The sequence below is a fragment of the Rhipicephalus microplus genome, chromosome X (genome assembly GCF_043290135.1).
Source record: "Rhipicephalus microplus isolate Deutch F79 chromosome X, USDA_Rmic, whole genome shotgun sequence".
Taxonomy (NCBI): domain Eukaryota; kingdom Metazoa; phylum Arthropoda; class Arachnida; order Ixodida; family Ixodidae; genus Rhipicephalus; species Rhipicephalus microplus.
The window spans coordinates 367,305,250-367,317,840 of NC_134710.1; the positions used below are offsets into that span (position 1 = coordinate 367,305,250).

The window sequence follows — 12,591 nt, forward strand, 5'->3', positions numbered from 1 at the left end:
TTCAACAGCGAACAGGGACGCATGGTGCTCCTTGGGGGCCAAACTCCAGATTACCGAATGTAGGCTCTCGTTGGAGTTCTGCGTTTTGCCGCGTTCGCACCTCTGAAGCAGGGCTCTTTCCGAAAGCCGGGTATAAACCGGTAGTAATGCCTCTGCCACGTCTTTCGGTAGATTGTAGGCATGCCTGGGGTCGGGCTCACCCTTTGCTTTTGCGGCATTGTGCCGACACCATGAAGTTTCACCAGCTGGGCACAGACTGTGGTCCGAGCATTCATCAGTGGAGGCGACGTGGCGGTATGTGGCCATCACAGCCTTTTGCATCTCGCCCACGTCACCTTCATGCGATTTCAGAGTCCGGCCATAATATGTGCTCAGCCTGGTGATCAGCTCACCTGTGAGCCTGCCTTTCCCACCAAGGCCTCTTTTCCCATCGCACTTTTGTTTCTGCACCAGGTTTCTCAATGCGGTGCCCATCCGTTTCTGTACATGATTAATACAGTGTTCCTTCTGCACGTCAATGTAACCATACACCTTGGCGTCTTGTATGGCGCAAAATGTCCTAGAGTCTCCATCAGACAGCATAGTTGTGTAGCGCAGGCCATGGCGTTCAAGCGACCTCTGAAATAGAATTAGAGCCACCTCCATTTCCATTTGCCCCGCTTTGCTGTTCGTATTTTTTTGGCATTTGTGGTTAGCCTTCCATTCTTGATAGCTCTCACTACTAGGCTTTGGGCCCACCTCGCAGCCTAGGCAAAAGTTGGAAAGAACGACGTAGTCCAACACGTAGCCACTAAATAATTCGATAACTGTGCCCACGCCGATGTGGGAAGAATGGCCTCGCGTCTTCCACGTGCCGTCGTAGCTAACGGCAATATTGCCCCGGTGGCCGAAGCACAAGTCATCATAAATTGTTCTAACCTTTTCCGCACATTCGCTCATAGCGGACTCAGCCGCTCGCGTTGCAGCGGGTGCCAGCGTGTTCTTCAAATGCCGCTGAAACGTCTTGTGGTGCATACCGCGGTGTGAGATGCCCATTGTTGCGAAAATATCGTTCATTTTCGTTTGGCCGTTGCCGGTAGCCACCATCGCCCTCGAAGCGAGAAGATTTACTTCAAACGGATTGCACGTTTTCGTGCCGTTCGCGCAGGGCAAGTCCATTCATTCGCGATCTCGCCGCACCTTTCACACAGCACTAGCACTTTCACGGCAAGTCCGTAGTCCCGATCCCCTCTGACGATCGTAGCCGGTCCGTGGCAGGCTTTGCAACACAAGGCACCCATTATCGCGCTTAGGATATCTAGATGCATAAGCAGATAAGGAGCAGCGTGGTCCGAGTCCTGTGCGGTTGCCTTGCTACAACTCGCGGTGAAAAAGTCAATTTTCCGTGCAGTTGCTGGCGCCGATGAAAGCCGGTCGAGCGTCGCTTTCTCCCGGGCATGATTTTCTTCAACTTCGGCGTTTGTCACCACCTTGGCGTCGATTCGTAGTCGTCCGGAGTTCGCTTCACCATCATCGTCGTCGGAGGCAACGCGCTCGGTCGCACCATCGCTGAACGGCCGCGGAGCGTCGACACATCGTTCGTCGAAGTCAACCAAGGGCTCTGATGACTTCGTAGACTTTCTCCCACGACCTTTGCGTTTCCTGCAACCAAATGCGTGCACGGTCCGATACTTTTTTGCGTTTCCAGGCATGGCGATACGATCAGAAGCTTCAGAGTGCTCTGCCGATTTCGAGGCGTCACAGCGGTAACCCTTTCAAAATGGCGTCGGGTCGCGTATGCAGGCGCAAGCCGCGAGCTTCCAGCCAACCGGAAAGCGCCATTTCAGTCACGTGCGCCGTTTAGCCAATGGCAGTGAGCGCGGCTCTTCGTCTTTGAGGCCCCGTTTTTCGAGCCGGGGAAACGCTCAATGTTGCTTACTGAATAAAAAAAAACAGCTGAAAACGCGTTCTTTCAAACAAGACCAAAATGGCGCCGATCGAGCGCGTAGTTCCCGCGTATCGTAGAGCCGAAACCTGCGCTATTCGCCCTCAATTTAAAGGGCAGGACGCCCGTTTTCGGTTTTTTAAAGTTGAATAACGATAAAAGTTGATGGTATTCGGCTATGAAATTTTGTAAATAGGTGCGCAATGATGTCGGGAACGCGAAAAGAAGGTCCGCGAAAACTCGATTTTTTGGCTGATTTTCGGTCCCGAAGTGCCGCGTCCCCCCTTAAGTGCCGTGAACCTACCTAGTGCTGTCCGACATGCACTTTCCAGGCCGTGCATTATATGTATGGCATGAGAGATTGTAGTACTACACACAGTGTATCTCTAATATTCATACATCACAAACACCAGTTACTAGATGTAGTCAAAACCACAGCCTGCCCCCAAAAGAACTGTCCTCACCCCCAGTACATTAAACCTCTACTCAATGAGTTTGCACTAAACCATTTCCACACAAACAGTTTGAACCAATGTATTTGGGAACAGACGGCAAATATGCACCAGAGCAGCACGACTTACCTTGATGTGTGCCCGGAACAAGTGGTGGCAAGACAGGCACACCATGCGTGAATGGAGGCATGCTCTTGCGGTTTCGCATCACAGTGGGAGGCGACGGAGGACCGGTGCCTGTGGAAGAACGGCAGACAAAGAAATAGCAAAAGACGAGCAGTCAGCGGTAGTCAAAGAATGCAATTATAGAGAGAACTATCACATGGCGAAGAAGCAGGTATACTCTAGTGATGATGTTACCAGCATCAAGCAAAGTTATCAAACAAATTAACAATATGGCTATTGAAACAGCAGCTATTTGCTCAGGCGTCATTGCACTTTCCAAATTGCTTGAATAGAAAATGCTCAATTAGTATTCTATTCTGACACATATTTCTATCGGTGATTTCAAGATGATTATTGGCCAGCACTTATTGTGCCACCAGTGGGTGCTGGGAATGCAGAGATGATGCACTGTGCTATATAACAGAATCCACATTGTCCTTTGGATGCTCTCCCTCAGAAAATAACAGAATCCACATTGTCCTTTGGATGCTCTTCCTCAGAAAAAGTCTACACATGGAAAAAATTTCTTATACACTCAAACCTCCTAATACGAAGTTGAAGGGGAGCCACAATTATTTTGTTATATCGATTATAACCGTTTGTGGCAATGTATGCTCAGATGGGCGCACACCTATAAGCATGCAAAGAAGGAAACCGCCTCGCGGCCCAATGTACTGCTACGCGAACACGCGTGCGAGAGAAAATAAGCAACAGTCGGATCTCATTAATTTGAACACGCTTAATTAAAACTTCCAGTTAATTCGAACTCGCGCTGCGGTTCCGTCAAAGTTATGTGTATTCCAATGGGCGAAAATGCCCTGCAATTCGAACGCGCAAGCACTTGCGACGGTTAATATGAACATACCACGCTCCGAAAATGCTCTCAGCACTATGCCCAATCCCGCGGTGGACTTCTCAACGCTGCGAGTGAAGAAGAAAACAAAAAGAAAAGGAAAGAAAAGACTGGCGAATTGTTTACTCTCTTTCAAATTCCGCGCCCGAGCCACTCTTCTCCCTTTTCTATCTCTGCATGTAGAGACCCTTCTCCTTTCAAGGCCGCGCGTGTGGAGAGAGGAAAAAAAAGCTGTCGCGGAGGGTCCTCCTTTCTCGGTGCAGAGGGTAGCAGCGGAGACACAGTCGTTGCCGCCGTCTTTAGAGAGTGTTGGCGCTGAACTTAGCCGCGCGCTCCTATGCTTTGCAAATTGCGTGCAAAATTGAGGCGCTGCACCGTGTTCCCTACCAGGCTGCAGAAATTAGGTGGCTTCTTACGCTTCTAACCACTACTACCACCACCAAATTGATTGACTCGCTGAAAGGCAAACGTGTGCATGTGCGCATCATCGATTACTTCAAATAATAACGGATGTCCTCTGATTTGTGAACAAATGTAAGTCTTCTGAAGCTTGCCCATTGTGTGTTTATGTGAGAGGGAAATCGCTTTGACCCGCGGCGGCGCTTCTCGGTCACGTGACCCGCTGAGCGCTTTCTCAATCCTCTTCGCTGGCTGTGTCACGGTGGGGCTAGACTGAACCTGGGCGCGCTTGTTTCCTTACGGCCTTCTCAACTGTCGCGAATACAATGGGAGAGTTTCTGGGTGCGTTTCGTCCCCCGTCGGCGGTAGGGGCGCAGTAACGCTGCTATTACATCTTCTGCCCCGCGCACATGGCACAAGGGAGATCGTGGATGTGAAACAGTGGAATAAGGGTTCTCGACGATGAGGGGAAGGGGGATTACTCAAGAAGTCGAGAGTAGAGGGATCATCTCTGTTTAAAAAAAACAACTAATGTTATCAGACAGCTCGACGCATAATTTAGGTATGCATGTGCTCGTCGATAATACAAGCTGAACCTCAGTAAAAATGTAGAAAATTGGCTAACGAGGCATAATGCATGAAGCATAAAGCATTGGCAACGATCAGAGAGAGATGGAGAGATAAACACTACATCTGTTCTGCAAGCGGCGAGCACTGAACACCTTTGGCACTTGCTCTTGTTGAACAACGAGGCCGCAATTAAAAGTCGCTTACAAAAATGACGAGCACACCTTCCCTTTGCTAGCTATTTTCCATTTATTTTTACAAATACATCGGTAGTGGTTTTCAGGGCTAAAAGCTGCAGCCTGCTTCTTGACAGCTCTTTGAAACACGTACGCGACTTGTATTTCTAACGGTTAAAAATATAAGTAAAAAAAAAGTGGCCTTTGCTGCTGAATAACCCCTTCCGACGGCATGCCCTGGAGGAGTGGCGTGCATTGTCAAGGTGTTAGCACCACCCGTAAACATTGATTCCGGAGACCCCGAGCTTTTCTGCGTTCCTTCGTACAATCTCTATTGCAAATCATTTCTACGCGATTCTGACATTGCCAGCAAAGAGGTATGATAGGAAGGCTAATGATAGGAAGGCTGATGCAGTTTTTGGCCTCAAGCACAAGCCAGAGAGTAGCATGACGAATACAGCGAAAGAAGCCCTTGCGAACAGAGTCCTCTTCTCTGTGCTGCATGGTACCACTCGTTGGTACAAGATTCCATGCTCGTACTACTTCACGAAGCAACTGAGTCGTAGAGACCTCTTTGCATAGAAGAAGGAGGTCATTGCTGCTGTGGAATCGTAAGGCTTTATCATCATTCGCATTGTTACGGACAATTATTCAGCAAACGTGACGATGCTTAAGCACATGAGTAACGGTAACCTACACACAGTTCTACGTCATCCACATGACGCCAACCGCATTATCTTTCCGAGTTTTGACTCGTGCCACGTGCTCAAAATCCTTGGAAAGCAGTTCCTCGAATGCGAAATTACAGATGGCACAGGAGTGATTAGTGGTGCATTTATGCAAAAATTATACGAGCATCAAAAACACAAGACTGTGAAGCTGGCCTGAAATTTGACGAGGAAACATGTCTAACCTTCCAATTTGAAAAAAATTAATATGCTGCGAGCAGTTCAAGCTTTCGCCCCTCAAGTGTCTGCAGTCGTAGAGCACTTTCAGCAAAATTTCATGGGTGCTGCCAGAGATTTCAAGGGAGAAAGTTGCACCGTTTCCTTCATGATGTCCATGAAGAAATGGTTTGACATCCATGACACTTCATTCAATGGAAGCGGCCACATAGCTCCCATTTTTAGGAGCAATGATTATTGCCTACTGTGACTGAAGGATGAGTATCTCATATGTGGAAAAATTACAGAAGAGTTCCATTAGATCAGCGAGTGCTGGCTTTACCAATGAGACGTATGAAACCTTGCTTTTCACAACAAGGTCAACAGTGGAAACAACAGAATTCCTCCTGGAGCAAGGCGTCAGTTATGTCCTCGCAAAGACATTTGAACAGTGACCCCATCGAAGCAATCTTCAGAAGGGTGCGGTCAATGCGCGGCAGGAATGACATGCTGGATGCTAGAGCCGTCACCACTGCTCTGAACCATATCGTTAAGTTGCACATCCCAAGACTGAAAAAATCAAGTTATCAAATGTGAAAGTTGAGAAAGAGGCTGCGATGATATCGAATATACTTGATAAAGACTCGAGGTCTTTGTTGGAGTACGAGGCTTGTCCGTCTCAATCCATCACCTTCTCCGGCTTGGCATACCTCAGCGGTTACATCGCCAAGCTTATTACAGACCTCGGATGCAACTCTTACGCTGCGCTGCTGACAACCGACAACAAGCAGCATCAGCTGTACAAGCTGCTGCGAGCACAAGAGGGGCGAACTACACTACCCGAGGCCCGCACTTCTAGCTCTTTTGGACAAAATAGCGGTCTTTTTTGATAAGGACTCTGAACACCTACCACGCAGAAATGTCCTAGATGTTTTGCAAACAGCAGTCCAGCCCTACTTGCAAAGCGCTCCCATTTTAAGCTGCCCTGAAAGCATTGACGACAGCCACTCCCGACGATCCGCAAATCTCATTGCCGAAAAATACCCAAGAATTCTCCTCGTCAACCACACAAACCAAATGACTGATGCAAACGCCAAGCCTTCCACCTACATACACAAGCCGAATAGGAAGCATTTTAGGCTGTGAACAAGACATTTGTGAAGTCCGGCAAAGTTTTTCACTTGAAAGTGTTCAACTATTGCTAGTGCTTATGAGAAATAAATATTCATTTTCAGACCTCAGAATGTCTACACGTTTAGTGGAGAGCTGTACTTCGGGCTCTTACATTTACACATTTTTCAATAAACTTAAGCTCGATGCACCTAGCGCAAATAAGAGGTCAAAACAAACCATTTCTGTGCCTTCAAAAATTAGGCAACTTGTTTTTCAATGCGCGGTGAGTGGAGAAGCGCGCCCGAGCTCGTGTTCACGCGCTGTACGGAGTGGCGGAAGATGGCAGGGTCGCAGCGCCCCCCTCAAAGGAGTGGCAAGAGGCATGTACTACACCAGTTGCGAAGGCCGTAAGAAGGGAGCGTGCAGGTGCAGTCTAGCCCGGCTGTGGCTGTGCGAAAAAGAAGTCTCTCTCTGCTGCGCATGGCGTGGCTGTAAGGTCGGCGTGGGAGTTTTGAAAGAGCCGCGCCGAACGAGCGTCGAACTCCGCAGAAAACAATATACTTAACACACAACGGTCGGTTTCTTTTAGATAGACTATTTGATAGATTACTTTAGTTCATTACATCCATTTACTGGTCAATTTTACTTCGTTACGAGGTTTAAGATGCATAGTTTTCAATGGAGATTTCATTTATTTTCTTATATCCATTACGTTATAACAAGTTTTGAGTGTACTCAACTTCTCCAACCATGTACGTATAGTATATATGTATTTACTGCCCAATTTCATAAAAGGGTTTGCCCTTGCCATGAATAGTTTTGGGGTATAAGAAAGCTAGCCACAAAAATGCATGTGTAAGAGCACTCTAAATGTGGCATTACCTGAAATTCGTCGCTGCTGTGGGCTCGCATAGCCAGCAGAACAACGACCAGAATCGCTGTCGTGATAGCTCCCAACCCCGCTATCAGCCGAGGTGACAGAGCATGCTAAAAAAAATAAAATTTTATACGGAAGATGAGAACCAAACAATACCAAAAACGTAGCAGGAAACGCTGGCAAGTGACATAAGCCAATTTAGGCTACGACAGCCTAAAAGGCATGCACTTTTTTTTTAGACATGAGGAATGTGGTATGGCAGTGGTGAAAGAATAAACGTAACATCCACACTTTTGTTTAGTGCCAGAACAAAGCCTGATCCCTGACAGTTCATATGTATGTCACAACATTATCACTAGAGTTATGGTTGCTTGTGAAAGTGCAAAGCAAGTACGCACATTTGCGTCTTGGAACAGTACGACTGAATTAATGTCCCATACACATCAATACGACTGAATTAATGTCCCATACACATCAATAAAGGGTGTCTCTCATAAAAAAGGTGGTTCTTTGATTTCACAAGAGCCTGGTTGTCAATAAGAGTAAGTTTCAAGTGGTGCATATACATTAGAATTTTGTTATGCCAGGAGAGATTACAGCTGAAATATCTAAAAAACACTTCCTAGCCTCCATGCGTGTCACAAGTAGCCCTTTCACATGCAAGAAGTGTGCAGCGGAGCCTTTACAATTTCAAAAGTACAGTGGAACCTTGATTATACATCTCCCAGTTTTGCGATGACCCGCATTTTATGCCAAATCGGTGCGGGCCCGACAAAATCCTCATAAACGAAATGTATTAAAAACCTTCGTTACACGACGCAGTTTTACGCAGACCCCGATTTTTAACGACTTTCAGATTCCAAACTGAAAGAAAAAACCACCTTTACTCTAATCAAACGTCGTCCAAATATTCACGAGTGAAAAGTATGAGCTTGCGTTCCCCTAGGTTGAAAGTTAGAAAGGTAGAGAATCATAATGTCTGCTTAGAATGAAAAATTGATTTTCCTAGAAGTTCATGTGCTTCTACATGCGCCTAGATTACGTTGCATAGGTATCTGAGGTCGCTACCTAGTCAAGCTCTATCCACACAGCTTCAGACAGCCGAAAAGATGATATTTTCAGATTTTCAGTTCGTGGGAACTTTTCCTGGTCGACATACAGCTGATCTCCTGCCTTTGTCACACTGACAGTCACAAGCTTGCGCACGCATAAGGGCTTGACACAGCTGTTTTCACCATGCAAAATTACTTTCACTTAACGTCACCATTCACAATAACAGCGGGGCATCACAAGCTGCACTTCCCAAGCCAACAAATTACAATGCGCACAGCTCAGCCGTGCACGAAGGCATTTTACCCATTCTACGCAAACTCATGGTCCGTCGCCATTAAGTGATAGCAATGACGCTGTGTCCGACTTCTGATGGGAGGCTGTTGGCAACCTGGTTTCAGTTTCGTTTTTACGTGCAGGCAATTTCCTGTCTGTTTATCGGTAAAAAGATGCGCGGCGGATTCATTTTTTTTTTTTTTTTTTTTTTTGCAGTTCAGAATAAAGATTCGCTCGCATGTCCAACTAAGTAATGCTGCCATTAGCTGCCACTCGCAAGAATAATTGAATCTACCTTCCTTGCAGAGGCATAAGGCCGTGCCGTGGGCTCATTCAATTGGTCTGTACCCATCTTTCGGACAAGGCCGAGTGTCACTGCCTATAATCTCAGTTTCCCCGATTGTACGATGCCCGGATTATAGGGCAGTTTTGCATGATCCCCTTAAAGTTGTGTAATCGGGGTTCTACTGTATGTCTCATTACACCTCAAAGCTAAACACTATTTTTACTGATCCAAACACACCCCAACTAATCTGTGGTATGCATCACCGATACCCATATCCTCGAGTCTATTGACCAAACCACAATGAGCATGACTGATTTGATGTACAAATTACATGCAACACATCACAAAACTAACCTGAGGCGTGAGACTTTCGAAGGGGCAAGTTGTTGAGACTCGTCACGCTAGAACTTTCAGCAGAGAGGTCAACAGGTTGGACACTGGCATAGCCTGCGTCAGAGTGTGATCGACCGTGGCAGCTGGCACTGACTCCTGCAGCTACTGCAGGTGCATCTCGCACAGTTGCCGATCCTCGACGTTTGACCCCAGGCGATGGGGATGCGGGTGGACGTGGTGGCTGGTGCGGGCGCACCTTGCTCTGGTCCGACAGGGCCAGAAGCTTGCGCATGGCCTGTGGAGAGTCCGTGCCAAACTTGACACCACCTGCCGAGTTTATAGACTTCTTGCCTTCTGAAGTGCTGCTATTGCTGCTCGCCGTCGAAAGAGTTGGAGATGGATGCCTCTTCCGCGGCGACGGGTGCCGCTTGCGTTGTGGGTGCGCATTACTCGGCAAGACAACTGGAATTGCTGAGGGCACCGGATGTGGCTCACATTCGAAGGACATGGCAAGCAGCCGGCCCTCGTCTGCAACAACCTTAAGGTGGCTCAAATAGGCCTTGACACGGCGTACCATTTGGGCTTCTTCAAACATTTTCTTGGGGCTGGGCTGAGCTGTGCTGCGCTTCCGCCGACGTGCTAATGCTGCACCTGCACTGCCTGCAACTGCAGCCGCTGCAAAGCTGTTCAGTGATGCCAATGCTGGGTTAAGTGGGTTTCCACCAGCTTCCAGCATACTGTATAAATCCTGCAAGTGAAATGCCGGAAGGCGACATTTAATTACAAGATTCAGCTTAGATGGTTAAAGAGCAATGTAATATAATGTCCATTATGAGTATGCCACAGTTAGGTTTAAACTGTCCTGGCTTTCATACCCCAAACTTCAACAAATTACAGCTTGAAATGAACACCACAGCTAAGTGGTTGCACTCAGTAATTCACAACTACTGACTAAAGAATAGCAGCTTTCTTTCACAAATGCAACTAAAATTTTTACTGGCAGACAAGATGCCATTAGCAGCTAAAGGGGTGAGATGCCGGGCACAAAGAATTACTGCAGAGCAGTTTCATATTGGTAGGAAGAAAGAATATAACAGTTGCTCCTAAAAAACATGGGTACCAAACTATTTCATGCGTTGATGTAGATGATACACGCATTACCACTTTAGAGCAATTTGGAAAGGCGAGTACAGCATTCAGGTCTATTAAATCTATTTGATTGATATGTGGGGTTTGACATCCCAAAACCACCATATGGTTATTAGAGACGCCGTAGTGGAGGGCTCCGGAAATTTAGACTACCTGGGGTTCTTTAATGTTCACCCAGATCTGAGCACACGGGTCTACAACATTTTTGCCTGTATCGAAAATGCAGCCGGAATTCGATGCCACGACCTGCGGGTCAGCAGCCGAATACCTTAGCCACTAGACCACCACGGCGGGGTTAACTCTATTTGAGTGCCACTGCAGACAAAAATATAAATCAGAACTGAAATACCAATGCAATCACAGCCCTTACGCAACTGACTGACTTCATCCCTCACGCAAATCTACTTGTGTTGCATGCAGACAATAGTTGGCAAGTCTGTTCCAGATCGAACAGGATAGATCTAGCACCTTCAGTGCCTAAACCCAACTAACACATGTATGTAATACGAAATATGAAGTAATTACTTTATTCATGGAGGCACACAAACTCTGAAGAGCAGTGTTCTAAGGTTTTGCAATAACAAAAAAAAAAGTTTGGCAGTTACACAAGTTTTCAATTAAATAAACAGCTTTGTTTTAGAGCTTGAACAATGCTGCAGTGGAAATAAGTTCATTCAGACTTGCATTGGGCTATTTGCAGTAAAATTAGCGGTGTACAGTAGCCTATGCAGCACTCTATCAAAATAATGCATTGATCTGCTTGCTTGCCAGCATGGCATAATTTTTATTTTTCTATAGTTAGCTGCAGTCCGGAGTTTGTCCAGTCTTATTGCATTAGCAATAGGAAAGTGAAATCATAAGCACTGACAGTGAGGCTGCAGGAATGTAGGAGAGGGAAGCGATTTCATCTCCGCACTCGTGGGCAGTTTCCACATATGCATTCACATCGGGTCTAGAGCGAAAGGGTGGCGAGAGAGAAAAACGGCCGTGGCGCTAAAGCAATCCGCATTTCTCTTGCCGCTCATGTGTACGCTCCACATTTCATCTCAACTCTTGTCATACTACTAGCCGCTCCCTTTCACAAACTGGTGCACTCATCATTGCAGCAATCTTGCCTAGCACCTCTGGTAGTGGATAAGCACATGCCATGCTCTTGAGAGTATAGAAGCCATGTGAAAAAAGCGAGGGGGTGGCATCGAGGGCAGAGGCAGGTTTTTAGAATGAACATGAAATTACCATTTGCAAACATAAAAAACCTTCACTACTACTGAATATATAAAGGGGTGAAAAAAAAAAAAAGTGGTGCTTACGTAAGGAACTGAGCACATCTTCATCAACTGTCTCACTTCCTTAGCAATCATCCTGAGCTTTTCAAAATTGACCTGCAAATGAAGAAAGGCAAAGAAATAAAAGCTTAGTACACTGGTGCTAAATAATTAGTGATGACTAAAACTCGCACACTTTAAATTAATATCACAGGATGGGGCACTCCTGTTACTACAGCAGAAAACAGGACACGGTAGCTACCATTTTTTTTCTAATATAAAAAATAATTTAAAGGAGCATTCTCATTGATATGAAGAACATGCCTCATGCAAGCAAAACATAAAATGAGGTACTACCTGCATTTGTAAAAAAAATCGCAAGAACATCTACGTGTTATCAGAGTTTCACATGAAATGTGATCATTTCAAGAATAAATATAACAAGCCAGTGCAGTGGTGTTCTTAAATGTGGATGACACGAACCAACAGGTGTAATCAACTTTCCCTTCCTTCATTCACTTTTTGCCCAATGATAAAAGCACCTAAGCCTAGAAAGATAAGCTAGGGGTTCCGCAGCACTCTACAGGAGCTGGCAAGATTTTCCGGGGTGACCAAGTTTGAGAATCCCCGATTTAGGCTATGAGAGTAAGTGTTTTTCGGAAATGAACGTCATCAAGCATGTGTTTACTGCACGAGTCACATTCTCACTGTACTTTTAATGAGGTTCATAGATGAATTGCACAGAGAGAGCATCATCATTTTGAGCTTGTTTAGTTGGAGCTTAAAGCTTGATGCACAGATACTGCTCATGATCAGTGCACA

General features: G+C 46.2%; 1 protein-coding gene across 10 annotated transcripts in view; it reads right to left on the minus strand.

Annotated features, from left to right (window-relative positions):
- Positions 1-12,591, minus strand: part of LOC119161094 (rap guanine nucleotide exchange factor 2) — a 720,936-nt gene that overhangs the window by 25,471 nt on the left and 682,874 nt on the right. For all 10 annotated transcript variants that reach the window (XM_075879936.1, XM_075879935.1, XM_075879938.1 and 7 more), the window contains 4 exons: positions 11,815-11,886; positions 9,377-10,103; positions 7,416-7,520; positions 2,506-2,613 (listed from right to left, as the gene is read on the minus strand). In XM_075879936.1, the coding sequence (XP_075736051.1) occupies positions 2,506-2,613; positions 7,416-7,520; positions 9,377-10,103; positions 11,815-11,886 (1,012 nt within the window). The remainder of the gene's footprint in view (positions 1-2,505; positions 2,614-7,415; positions 7,521-9,376; positions 10,104-11,814; positions 11,887-12,591) is intronic.